Source organism: Anolis carolinensis, unplaced genomic scaffold, assembly GCF_035594765.1.
Source record: "Anolis carolinensis isolate JA03-04 unplaced genomic scaffold, rAnoCar3.1.pri scaffold_7, whole genome shotgun sequence".
Taxonomy (NCBI): domain Eukaryota; kingdom Metazoa; phylum Chordata; class Lepidosauria; order Squamata; family Dactyloidae; genus Anolis; species Anolis carolinensis.
In genome coordinates this window covers 1,828,032-1,841,914 of record NW_026943818.1, presented here as the reverse complement: position 1 = coordinate 1,841,914, position 13,883 = coordinate 1,828,032, and the positions used below count along the sequence as shown (strand labels likewise).

General features: G+C 38.8%; 2 protein-coding genes across 4 annotated transcripts in view; one reads left to right on the top strand and one right to left on the bottom strand.

Moving 5' to 3' along the window:
• Window positions 1-13,883, bottom strand: part of dync2i2 (dynein 2 intermediate chain 2) — a 145,708-nt gene that overhangs the window by 4,378 nt on the left and 127,447 nt on the right. The window lies entirely within an intron of this gene.
• gle1 (GLE1 RNA export mediator) overlaps window positions 1-13,883 on the top strand; it is a 33,060-nt gene that overhangs the window by 12,617 nt on the left and 6,560 nt on the right. For 2 of the 3 annotated variants that reach the window (XM_062959424.1, XM_062959425.1), the window contains exons 7-13: window positions 4,594-4,810; window positions 5,834-5,949; window positions 7,392-7,461; window positions 7,624-7,766; window positions 9,453-9,643; window positions 11,221-11,350; window positions 12,432-12,536. In XM_062959424.1, the coding sequence (XP_062815494.1) occupies window positions 4,594-4,810; window positions 5,834-5,949; window positions 7,392-7,461; window positions 7,624-7,766; window positions 9,453-9,643; window positions 11,221-11,350; window positions 12,432-12,536 (972 nt within the window). The remainder of the gene's footprint in view (window positions 1-4,593; window positions 4,811-5,833; window positions 5,950-7,391; window positions 7,462-7,623; window positions 7,767-9,452; window positions 9,644-11,220; window positions 11,351-12,431; window positions 12,537-13,883) is intronic. The other variant, XM_062959426.1, reaches the window with a different exon arrangement.

Genomic DNA, 13,883 nt, shown 5'->3' with positions numbered 1-13,883 from the left:
GGGGACTCAGGGCGGTTTGCAAGTTATATGTACATGTACTATAGTATTAGCATTTATTTCTTTCTTTCTCACATTTATATCCCGCCTTCTCACCCCAAAGGGGACTCAGGGCGGTTTGCAAGTTATATGTACATGTACTATAGTATTAGCATTTATTTCTTTCTTTCTCACATTTATATCCCGCCTTCTCACCCCGAAGGGGACTCAGGGCGGTTTGCAAGTTATATGTACATGTACTATAGTATTAGCATTTATTTCTTTCTTTCTCACATTTATATCCCGCCTTCTCACCCCAAAGGGGACTCAGGGCGGTTTGCAAGTTATATGTACATGTACTATAGTATTAGCATTTATTTCTTTCTTTCTCACATTTATATCCCGCCTTCTCACCCCAAAGGGGACTCAGGGCGGTTTGCAAGTTATATGTACATGTACTATAGTATTAGCATTTATTTATTTCTTTCTCACATTTATATCCCGCCTTCTCACCCCGAAGGGGACTCAGGGCGGTTTGCAAGTTATATGTACATGTACTATAGTATTAGCATTTATTTATTTCTTTCTCACATTTATATCCCGCCCTTCTCACCCGAAGGGGACTCAGGGCGGTTTGCAAGTTATATGTACATGTACTATAGTATTAGCATTTATTTCTTTCTTTCTCACATTTATATCCCGCCTTCTCACCCCAAAGGGGACTCAGGGCGGTTTGCAAGTTATATGTACATGTACTATAGTATTAGCATTTATTTCTTTCTTTCTCACATTTATATCCCGCCTTCTCACCCCGAAGGGGACTCAGGGCGGTTTGCAAGTTATATGTACATGTACTATAGTATTAGCATTTATTTATTTCTTTCTCACATTTATATCCCGCCTTCTCACCCCGAAGGGGACTCAGGGCGGTTTGCAAGTTATATGTACATGTACTATAGTATTAGCATTTATTTATTTCTTTCTCACATTTATATCCCACCTTCTCACCCCGAAGGGGACTCAGGGCGGTTTGCAAGTTATATGTACATGCACTATAATATTAGCATTTATTTATTTCTTTCTCACATTTATATCCCACCTTCTCACCCCGAAGGGGACTCAGGGCGGTTTGCAAGTTATATGTACATGCACTATAATATTAGCATTTATTTCTTTCTTTCTCACATTTATATCCCGCCCTTCTCACCCAAAGGGACTCAGGGCGGCTTACAACAGTGGCAACAATTAGATGCCCATACAAACCAATATAAAACAGCACATAAAACAGTTAGAACTATTAAAATACATTATGAATTAAAAATATACATTTCAAACATAAAATCAGATCCGTTCTTCCTCGTGCTTTGCCCATTCTCTCCTGACGTTTCGCCCACATCTCTGGCAGGCATCCTCAGAGGTTGTGACAGCCCCAAGTGGCAGTGGAAGTATTATTTACAGTAGAGTCTCATTTATCCAACACTTGCTTATCCAACGTTCTGGAATATCCAACGCATTTTTGTAGTCAATGTTTTCAATGCATCGTGATATTTTGGTGCTAAATTCATGACTACAGTAATTACTGCATAGCATTACTGCGTATTGAACTACTTTTTCTGTCAAATTAGTTGTTAAACATGATGTATTGGTGCTTAATTTGTAAAATCATATCACATTTATATCCCAGCCTTCTCACCCCGAAGGGGACTCAGGGCGGTTTACATGTTATGTGTACATACGATATATTATTAGCATAGCACAATATAAGCGCTATATATTACTATATTGTACTATACCATTATATTGCAATATTATTAGTAATACATGTAATATATAATATACAATTATAATAGTGTATTACAGTAGAGTCTCACTTATCCAACATTCGCTTATCCAACGTTCTGGATTATCCAATGCGTTTTTTTAGTCAATGTTTTCAATATATCGTGATATTTTGGTGCTAAATTTGTAAATACAGTAATTACTACATAACATTACTGCGTATTGAACTACTTTTTCTGCCAAATTTGTTGTATAACATGATGTTTTGGTGCTTAATTTGTAAAATCATAACCTAATTTGATGTTTAATAGGCTTTTCCTTAATCCCTCCTTATTATCCAACATATTCGCTTATCCAACGTTCTGCCGGCCCGTTTATGTTGGATAAGTGAGACTCTACTGTATTATATTGTAAAATGTAAAGGTTTCCCCTGACGTTAAGTCCAGTCGTGTCCAACTCTGGGGGTTGGTGCTCATCTCCATTTCTAAGCCAAAGAGCTGGCATTGTCCGTAGACACCTCCAAGGTCATGTGGCCGGCATGACTGCATGGAGTGCCGTTATTATATTGTACTACATTACAATATTATTTTCAATATTATATGTATGTACAATATAATATATTATTAGTATAGCGTAATATTAGTATTATAGACTGCTCATCCCCATAACAATCCTGTATCTGTGACCATTTTCGTACCGATTTGCACTTTTTTCCTTTGTTAACTTGATATAGACACAGGGCCTACTCCCATCCCAGTTTGCACTTCCAAGAATTTGCAGCACTTTATCAGTCACCTCCTGATTACAATATTTATATGGTGCACTTTACCCAGTCTATTTTTACAAGCTCTCCATTTTAATCCATCTTTTTATTCAGTTTTTGTCATTTATTTTTATTGGGTAATGTTTAAATTTTTATAATTGTGCATGTCTCTTGTCTGTTGTTGTGTTTTATATTATTGTTTTTATTCGGGCTTGGCCCCATGTAAGCCGCTCTGAGTCCCCTTTGGGGAGATAAAGGCGGGGTATAGAAATAAAATTATTGTTATTATTATTATTATTATTACTATTATTATTATGTTATTAGCATAGCACAATACTATATTGTACTATACCATTATATTGCAATATTGTTAGTAATATTACATGTAATATATAATATACAATTATAGTAGTGTATTATTATTATATTGTACTACATTAGAATATTATTTTAAATATTATATGTAAATACAATATATTATTAGTATAGCTTAATATTAGTATAGTAGAGTCTCACTTATCCAACCTTCACTTATCCAATGTTCTGGAATATCCAACGCAGTCTGCCTTTTAGTAGTCAATGTTTTTATAGTCAATGTTTTCAATGCATCGCAATGTTTTGGTGCTAAATTCGTAAATACAGTAATTACTACCTAACGTTACCATGTATTGAACTGCTTTTTCTATCAATTTGTTGATAGAAAATTAGGTTTTATTATTTATTTATTTATTTATTTATTAGCTACATTTATATGCCGCCCTTCTCATCCCGAAGGGGACTCAGAGCGGCTTACAAATTAAATTTACATACAATATTATATTAGCATAGTACAATACTGATAATAAATTACTATATTGTACTGTATCAATATATTGTAATATTATTAGTAATATTACATGTAAAATATAATATATAATTAATATTATATTGTATTATTAGTATTATATTGTATTACAATATAATATGAATATTATATGTATATACAATATGTTATAATTATTATATATTATTGTAAATTATATATATATGTATATACATATACATATATATAAACACACACACACATATATATATGTTTTGGTTCTTAATTTGTAAAATCATAGCATTATTGCATATAGAGCTACTTTTTCTGTCAAATTTGTTGTATAACATGTTTTGATGCTTAATTTGTAAAATCATAACTTAATTTGATGTTCCTTAAGGCTTTTCCTTAATCCCTCCTTATTATCCAACATATTCGCTTTACCCAACATTCTGCTGGCCCATTTATGTTGGATAAGTGAGACTCTACTGTATTGTATACCATATTATTTTTGTGTTTGCTGCATGTTGTTACTAACAGATTGGTATAAATGCCAAAAACAGCCACTAGGTGGCAATCTACAAAAAAAATTTCAACCCCGAGTGGGAATGTGACCCACAGGGTAAGAAGCTATGCTCTTTTGCTTTGGGTTTTGCCTCTCAGAAGTCCCCAGCCAGCATGGGCAACTACTGGTACTGTTCGTTTAATTGTAACTAGCTGTGCCCGGCCACGCGTTGCTGTGGCGAAGTATGGTGGTATGGGAAATAAAGTATTGAGGAATTGGTGGTAGTTAGGGTAAAGGGTAAAGGTGTGGAGTCCAGATAATCCAGTTAAAGCAGATAATATAAGATTATATGGGTTATATAGCTGTGTGGAAGGGCCTTGAGTCTACACTGTCATCTAACCCAGTTAAAATCTCATAATTTGTATTTTATAGGCAGTGTGGAAGAGGCCTAACTGAGACCTAGCTCTGCCTGTCCCCTGGGTTAGTGGGTTGCTAGGAGACCCAAGTGGGCGGAGCTTAGCCTTCTAACTGGCAGCAATTGGATAAAAACAATTATTCCTCCCTCTCTAATTAGGACTTTATTTTTCTTTTCTTTTTGTTGTATCAACCTAGAGGCGTGGATGATGGGTTGTGTTGTCAATTTTCGAGTTTGTGGGGTGTTTAGTTTTGTTGTTTTGTCGGTCGCCAGGATTCCATCACTCTTATATATAGATATAGATATAGATTGCAATATCAAGTGCGGCTTCCTTCCTTTTTGGTTTCCGGCAGAGAGGGTTACCCACGGAGACAGACGTGGCCTCCGCCGATCAGGTGCTCCTGGAAATGCACCAGCTGATTTCCAACATGCAGCACGAAGTGGCTTTGGCCCTGGAAAAGAAGAGGAGGCAGGAGGAGGAGCTGGCAGCGGCAGCCGTGGCAGCGGCGAACGAGAGGAAAGAGGAGTTGAAGAAGCAGGAGCAGGCCAAGTCCCAAGTCCCAGATCAGGGTAGGCATATCTGGAAGGAAAACCTTAGAAGGAGATGGTTGGTTTGGCCTTTTCTAAGACGGCAATGGGATGTGATGTGATGCTCCAGCCTCCCTAGGCAACATTGCTATTGTTTAACTTTTGCTCCCGTTGATATTAAGGGGATCGGTTCTAACTATGATCAAGGGTGCATCTATACCAGACGTGAGCAAACTATGGCAGAGCTGCAAGGCTATTCAGTGCTAATCAAGCTGGCCAATTGCAGACAAGAACAGACAATTTATTTATTTGCATCATTTTTACCCCGCCCTTCTCAACTGGAGGGACTCAGGGCGGCTTACATCAGTCGGCAAATTATATTGACCAAAATACATTCAATAAAACAAAGACATATTAATAAACACAGTACCACATCAATTAAAACTCTAATCAGACTGCATTAAACCATGAATTATAAAATTTAAAATGCATGTATAGTTAAATTCATCCACAAACACCTTTGTGTGCATCTTGATTCATGTCATATCGACCTCAGAAGTTACTCCTTGAGTACGTAGCCATGTCTTCACGGCTTTCCTGAAACCTAGGAGAGTCGGAGCTTTTATAATGACTGTGATTTTATTTTATGCCTTTTAATTTTATTTGTGTATTTTTTGTATTTGATACCACTGTATGCTTGTTTTATATCTGTGAGCCGCCCCGAGTCCCTCTGGGGAGATGGTTGCGGGGTATAAAAATAAAATTATTATTATTATTATTATTATTGTCGAACACTACTGGGGAGGGCATTCCACAGCCGGGGAGCCACCACCAAGAAGGCCCTGTCCCTCGTTCCCACCGTCTATAGATATATAAACCCACTTGCCTAGTTTCCAACACACCTCACAACCTCTGAGGATGTCTGCCATAGATGTGGGCGAAACGTTAGGAAAGAATGCTTCTGGAACGTGGCCAGAAAACTCACAGCAAAACCCAATCCTGATATATTTGGAAAAGAACTGATGAGGTTGAGTCTCTTCTGAGGCTAATGGCATTGCTTTTCAGCAGGGCTTCGGGTGAAAGCGGAGGAGGTGACCATGCAGTGGTATCAGCAGCTGCAGAAAGAGTCCGCCCAGTGCGTGGCCGCCTTCGGTCGCTTGGCCAGCAGCAAAGACAGCCAGGTAAGGAAGCCCAAAAGCTTCCCTAGAATCTGGGCAGAGGGTGGAAATCACGGAGGACAGCAGCAGCCTTTTTGGGACAGAGACTGTGGAGATGTGGCAGGGAGGAATCTATATCCCACCGCTGCCGCCAAATGTGGAGATGTGGCAGGCAGAGGAGGAATCTTTTTATTCACTTTAGATGGTAGCGTAACTTACGTTAGAATATATGTGACAGAGGCTTAGATGTTAAAGAAAATTAATAAGTTTATTTCAGGCACAGAGCTTAGTGGTTACAATTTGTTTCTCAGAGTTAAACTTTCTTAATCTCTTGCAAATATAACTTATGATGAATCCTCTCTCAAAATATTTTCTCCTTTCCTTGAGTAGTCTAAACCTTTTTCTTCTTCTTACAACCAAAACTATTAACTGATCACTTTGGATCTAACTGGGATTGCTTCCCCTTACCACTCAGACTCTCTGAATAAACCCAAACAAGTCACTTAACTTGCTTGATTTGACACAACTAGAGGTCTGAGCTTCCCTGGTATCCCTAACTTGGAACCAGTGTCTTCCCTGTGACTAAAAATCACAGACTAAACTGTTTTTTAAAACATTCCCTCCTTTTCTTCCAAACGGCGGTTGGCTCCGCTCTCGTTGCTATGGTAACCTGCTTCAGAATGCTGAGTTGGTTACCATCCCCCACGCACTGGTAACTAATACTTACCCTTTTAAACATATTTAAACATGTTTTTTAAAACGAAATTAAACAAACATGACATCTATAAATCAAAATAAAAGCACACTTCTTTACAGAGACAAACAGACGGACATACGTATGTGTATAACTTGGCAGATAGATAGACAGACAGACAGATAGAAAGACAGACAGACAGACATAGGGGAAAGTGATCTTTGGTGCAGTCCAATCCCAGGCTGTGGAAGGCTTGGATTAGCATATGCGTATTTTGCCCTAGCTTCCCTTTTGCCCCCCTGCTTCTCTTTTTTGCCCCATGCCTTCTAGACTGTTGAGTTAAGAATTTCCATCCTTTTTTCACTGTCCTGCCACCTTGATGACTGACACTTAGCGGGAGGGAATCCACATCAAATGGACTTTGCCAAGAGAGAGGAAGAATGGCGCAGGCCTGGGCTGTGGCGCAGGCGGGAGAGCAAGCCAGCTGCAATTAACTGCAATGAATCACTCTGACCAGGAGGTCATGAGTTCGAGGCCCGCTCGGAGCCTATATTTGTCTTGTCTGTTCTGTTAAAAAGCATTGAATGTTTGCTTATTTGTGTAATGTGATCCGCCCTGAGTCCCCTTCGGGGTGAGAAGGGCGGAATATAAATGCTGTAAATAAATAAATAATAAATAAGAATGTATTACAGCTTATTCCCTCCCCTAGAGAAATATTGTTTTCCTCTTGGAGGAACTTCAAAAGTTTCTTCACTTTTGTTTTCCTTTTCAGGATAAAAAAATTAAAATGGATTTACAGAAAGCGGCCACTATCCCCGTTAGCCAGATTTCCACCCGAGCAGGTGCGTATCGAGAGTCGCGGAGCTCATTGAAGGCATGCAAAGTGTTTGAGGAGCAGCACTTTGTGGCTAATAATACCTTCCTGGGTGGCCCAGAGCGCTATTTCTGGGTCTGCCTCTTCCTGCAAAATCTTTCTTCATTCTGACCACCGCATGTCGTCGTAGGTTCTCAGCTGAAGGAGATCTTTGAGAAGATCCACAGCCTCCTTTCTGGGAAGCCCGTCCCCTGCGGCGGCCACAACGTCTCTGTCACTCAGCATCCCGAAGGCCTCGAGTTTGTTTATTTCAAACTGGCAGAAAAGTTTGTGGTAAGGGACGTTGAATGAATTTCCTGCCTCCTCATCAAGCAAGAGGCTGCTATTGGTCCTGAGTCTTTATTTATACGCAACTGGAGGGTGACTATGTGTTGTCGAAGGCTTTCATAGCCGGGATCACAGGGTTGCTGTATGTTTTCCGGGCTGTATGGCCATGTTCTAGAAGTATTCTCTCCTGACGTTTCGCCCACATCTATGGCAAGCATCCTCAGAGGTTGTGAGGCATGGATAAACTAGGCAAGGAAGGTTACCGTGTTTCCCCGAAAATAAGACACTGTCTTATATTAATTTTTGCTCCCAAAGATGTGCTAGGTCTTATTTTCAGGGGATGTCTTATTTTTCCATGAAGAAGAATTCACATTTATTGTTGAACTAAAAAATGAACATTTATTATATACTGTACAGTAGTTGTCATCACAAACCAGCATAACCAGACAAACTATGAATCCTATCAAGAATTTCTTGTTACTACCATTATTTCCATGTACAACTGGTATGTACATTTACCAATTCTGCATGCTCTGGTGTTCTGTTTGGCAGGCGCCGGGCATGCTTCCAAACAAAAACTTCGCTAGGTCTTACTTTCGGGGGAGGCCTTATATTTAGCAATTCGGCAAAACTTCTACTAGGTCTTATTTTTTGGGGATGTCTTATTTTCGGGGAAAAGGGGTAATATCTATCTGTGGAGAGTCCAGGGTGTGACAAGAGTCCTTTGTCAGTTGGAAGCCAGCACTAATGTTTCAGTTAATCACCCTAATTAGCATTGGAAAGGTTTGTCTCTTGCCTGGGGGGCATCCTTTGTTCAGAGTCATTAGCCGTCCTTGGGGCTCCTCTGCCCTCAGAGTGTTGCTTCCCATCTACTGTTCTGAATTTTTGAGTTTTTTAATACTGGTAGCCAGATTTTGTTCATTTTCATGGTTTCCTCCTTTTTGTTGAAGTTGTCCACATGTTTGTGGATTTCAATGGCTTCTCTGTGTAGTCTGACATGACAGTTGTTGGAGTGGTCCAGCATTTCTGTGTTCTCAAATAATATCCTGTGTCCAGGCTGGTTCATCAAGTGCTCTGCTCTGGCTGATCTCTCTGGCTGAGTGAGTCTGCAGTGCCTTTCATGTTCTTTGACTCTTGTTTGGGCAACGCTGTGTGTGGTGGTCCCTCTGTAGACTTGTCCACAGCTGCATGGGATCCGGTAGACTCCTGTAGAGGAGAGAGGATCCCTCTTGTCTTTCACTGACTGTAGCATTTGTTGGATTTTCTTTGTGGGTCTGTAGATAGTTTGTAGGTTGTGCTTCTTCATCAGTTTGCCTATGCGGTCAGTGGTTCCCTTGATGTCTGGTAAGAACACCTTTCCTCTGGGTGGATCTTTGTCTTGACTCTCACGGCTTGTTCTTGGCCTTGCAGCTCTTCTGATGTCTGTGGTGGAGTCTCCAATGCTAATTAGGGTGATTAACTGAAACATTAGCGCTGGCTTCCAACTGATAAAAGGGCTCTTGTCACACCCTGGACTCTCCACAGATATATATTTACCTTCCTTGCCTAGTTTATCCATGCCTCACAACCTCTGAAGATGCCTGCCATAGATGTGGGCGAAACGTCAGCAGAGAATACTTCTGGAACATGGCCAGACAGCCCAAAAGACATACAACAACCCTGGAGGGTGACTTTTTATATTTTTTTCCCCAGAAACAAGGCGAGGAAGAGGTTGCCTCTCACCACGAGGCCGCTTTCCCCATTGCCGTGGTGGCCTCGGGCATCTGGGAGCTGCACCCGCGGGTGGGGGGCCTCATCCTGGCCCATCTGCACAAGAAGTGTCCCTACGCCGTGCCTTTCTACCCGGCCCTGAAGGAAGGGACCTCCCTGGAGGAATATCAGAGGTGTGTTCATCGAAATTTCGGGGATCGTGGTGGCACGTGGAAACCAGGAACCAAGAAAATAATCACCTCGCAGAAGGCCACTTCAACTAGCAACAGAGAGAGAGATTTTATATGTTATATATTATATTTTTATAGAGAGATACTGGTCTTCATAACTCCAGACACCTCATCAATTTTGGAGAGTCTTTTAGGCTCCAAGTTGACGTGGTTTTTTTATTTTTATTTGAGACCCGATGTCTTTTTTTCAGCTTTTACTTTTAATTTTGCCATCTGTTCAAACTGCTTACTTATATTATGTTGTCGTTTTTATTTGGAGTTGTTTTGAATTGTTCCCGTTGTTTTAATTGTATGTTGTCTGAGATCTCATGTTACAGATTGGGATAGAAATAGTTTAGTAAATTTTCAAAGCCCTCCACTCTCAGGATTGATGTTGTAGTATGATAAGCTCCCAAGAAAAGTCTGTGAAAGTGTTGGAAGTGTTCACATAAGCTTAATAATAATAATAGTAATAATAATAATATATCACACAGTCCTAGACACTTGGGAAGTGTTCGACTTATGATTTTGTGAAACGAAGTCCAGCATACCTATCTTGTTTGCTGTGTCATACAACGTCGTTGTGTCAATAATAATAATAACAATAATAATAAATGTTCTAGACGTGTGATCCAATACAACAGCCAGCAGAGTGTCTGCTGTGGATTTATCTTGTTGTGTTTCTAATAATAATAATAATAATAATAATAAGTGTCCTAGACACTTGGGAAGTGCCCGATGAGTGATCCAAAACAACAGCCAGCAGAGTGTCTGCTGTGGACTCATCTTGTGTTTTTAATAATAATAATAATAATAATAATAGTGTCCGACATGGGATCCAATACAACAGCCAGCAGAGTGTCTGCTGTGGACTCATCTTGTTGTGTTTCCAATAATAATAATAATAATAATAATAGTGTCCGACATGGGATCCAATACAACAGCCAGCAGAGTGTCTGCTGTGGACTCATCTTGTTGTGTTTCCAATAATAATAATAATAATAGTGTCCGACATGGGATCCAATACAACAGCCAGCAGAGTGTCTGCTGTGGACTCATTTTGTTGTGTTTCTAATTAATAATAATAATAATAATAATAATAATAATAATAGTGTCAGACGTGGGATCGAATACAACATCCAGTAGAGTGTCTGCTGTGGATTCTTCTTGTTGTGTTTCTAATAATAATAACAATAATAATACTAATACTAATAGTGTCCGACGTGGGATCCAATACAACAGCCAGCAGAGTGTCTGCTGTGAACTCATCTTGTTGTGTTTCTAATAATAATAATAATAATAACAACAATAACTTTATTTTTGTATCCTGCCCCATCTCCCTGAGGGGGCTCAGGGCAGCTCACATGGGGATCAAGCCCAGCAACGTACAATAAAATACATTGATATAAAATACATAACTATCACAGCAAATTAATATTTGTTAATTAATAACTTGGTTCAAAATCAACTCTGATTGCAGGGAATCAAACAACTGGTTGGACTGGCTATGTTAATCAATCTACGTGTCTTCCAATGCGCAGGATCCTTGGCTACCAAGTGAAGGATTCTAATGTTGAGCCGCAGGACAACTTCCTGAAGCGCATGTCTGGGATGATCCGTCTGTACGCTGCGATACTTCAAATGCAGTGGCCTTACAGAGATCGACAAGGGGTATGTGCATTGCATTGTTACTGTTGGCTCAGATTGCAATTGCTTTTTCAGTCTGTTTTTTTCTGCAGCCTATTAGCTTTTCTCCTGTTGCCAAAATATCAATTCACTTAATTAAGGTGGAGGGAGCTTTGGGTTTAAGTGTTTAGAAACTATGGTGGGGCCATGATACCTCCTTTACCGCACTCTGGCCTTTTCTACTTCCACACAGAATCCAGATTATAGGGCAGTGTAGACTCATATAGTCCAGTTCAAAGCTGATAATGTAGATTTTGTGTTTTGATCATCTGTATTATGGTTATGGGACCAGGCCTTTGAACAAGAGTAGCAGTAGAAATGAGATACAATAATTATACGACTCACTGATTGCCCCCACTTGGACTTGAAATGCGCCTGAATGTATATTTATATGTATAACTATGTCGGTTTTTTTAATGTAAGCTCTCAATTTTAATGTAATTTTTAATTTAAATGGATTTTTAAATGTGATATAAATTGTTTTGATGTATATGTTCATGTTGTAAGCCGCCCTGAGTCCCCTGAGGGGTGAGAAGGGAGGGGTAGAAATGATGTAATAAATAAATAAAATAAATAAATAAAATTCTCTGTGCCTTGCCAGGTCACAGACTACATTAAATAAGTCACCAAACTTATTTAAAAACCGACTCAAAATGAACAATTGAGTCTCCTTGATCCCATCAACCGGGAATCAATCTTCCCTGTGCCTCCTCAGAGCACAGACTGACTCTCTTTTTTAAACTCTGCACTTCTTCCACTAACCGGCAGTTGGCTCCGCCTACTTCTCCATGGCAACCAGCCTCTGAGTGCTGAGATGCAATAACTGTAATACTTACCCTTTTAAAACATAAACATATAATTAAACATAACATCTGTAAATCAAAATTCGTACTTCATTACAATACTGCATTTATGTTTTTATTGTTTATATTGTGAACTGTGCATCATGTCTTTGTTTTATTTGATTATGTTGTCGGGCCTCGCCCCATGTGAGCCGCCCTGGGTTTTTAAAAATTATTATTATTATAACAACTCATCAATCTTCACGGCTTTCCCTGTCCTTTAGGTTCACCCGCATGGCTTAAATCACGCGTGGCGCTGGCTGGCACAAATGCTGAACATGGAGCCCCTTGCAGACGTCACGGCCACCATTCTGTTTGACTTCCTGGAGGTCAGTAATGGTTCTTTTTTCATTCTATCCCACTCTTTTCTGCTTCACGATGGCTTCCTTCCTCAGGTGAAGAAAACCGGACTGTTTAAGAAATTATCTTTAAGTAATTCTGCACCCAAATCACCATGCAGTGGGGCTGCAATTATGGCCCTGCTGAGATTCATTGGCTTGGTTGGTTTTGGCCCTTCAGCATTCTTATCTGTTCAGAGTCATTTTGGATTCTTGTCCTGTCCTCTGGAGTAATAATAATAATAATAATAATAAAACTTTATTTATACCCCGCTCTATCTCCCATCTTTCCCAATTGGATGTCTGCAAATTCCAATGACACCCTTGCCATGTAATAATAATAATAAAAAAAAAAAACTTTATACCCCGCTCCATCTCCCATCTTTCCCAATTGGATGTCTGCAAATTTCGATGAAAGCCGTGCCATGTAATAATAATAATAATAATAATAATAATAATAATAATAATAATAATAATAATAATAATAAAAACTATTTATACCCCGCTCCATCTCCCATCTTTCCCAATTGGATGTCTGCAAATTCCAATGAAATCCTTGCCATGTAATAATAATAATAATAATAATAATAATAATAATAATAATACTTTATTTATACCCCGCTCCATTTCCCATCTTTCCCAATTGGATGTCTGCAAATTCCAATGAAACCCTTGCCATGTAATAATAATAATAATAATAATAATAATAATAATAATAAAACTTTATTTATACCCCGCTCCATTTCCCTTTTTTCCCAATTGGATGTCTGCAAATTCCAATGAAACCCTTGCCATGTAATAATAATAATGATAATGATAATAATCCAGCATATCTATCTTGTTTGCTGTGTCATAATAAAATAATAATAATAAAACTTTATTTATACCCCGCTCCATCTCCCATCTTTCCCAATTGGATGTCTGCAAATTCCAATGAAACCCTTGTCATGTAATAATAATAATAATAATAATAATAATAATAATAATAATAATAATAACAATAATTTTAAAAAACTTTATTTATACCCCGCTCCATCTCCCATCTTTCCCAATTGGATGTCTGCAAATTCCAATGAAACCCTTGTCATGTAATAATAATAATAATAATAATAATAATAACAATAATTTTAAAAAACTTTATTTATACCCCGCTCCATCTCCCATCTTTCCCAATTGGATGTCTGCAAATTCCAATGAAACCCTTGCCATGTAATAATAATAATTATTATTATTATTATTATTATTGACGAAAAACAACAGGAAAAACTCAGCCGCTATCAGGACCTCAAGATTGAACTTCAAAGACTCTGGCAGAAACCAGTGCAGGTGGTCCCGGTG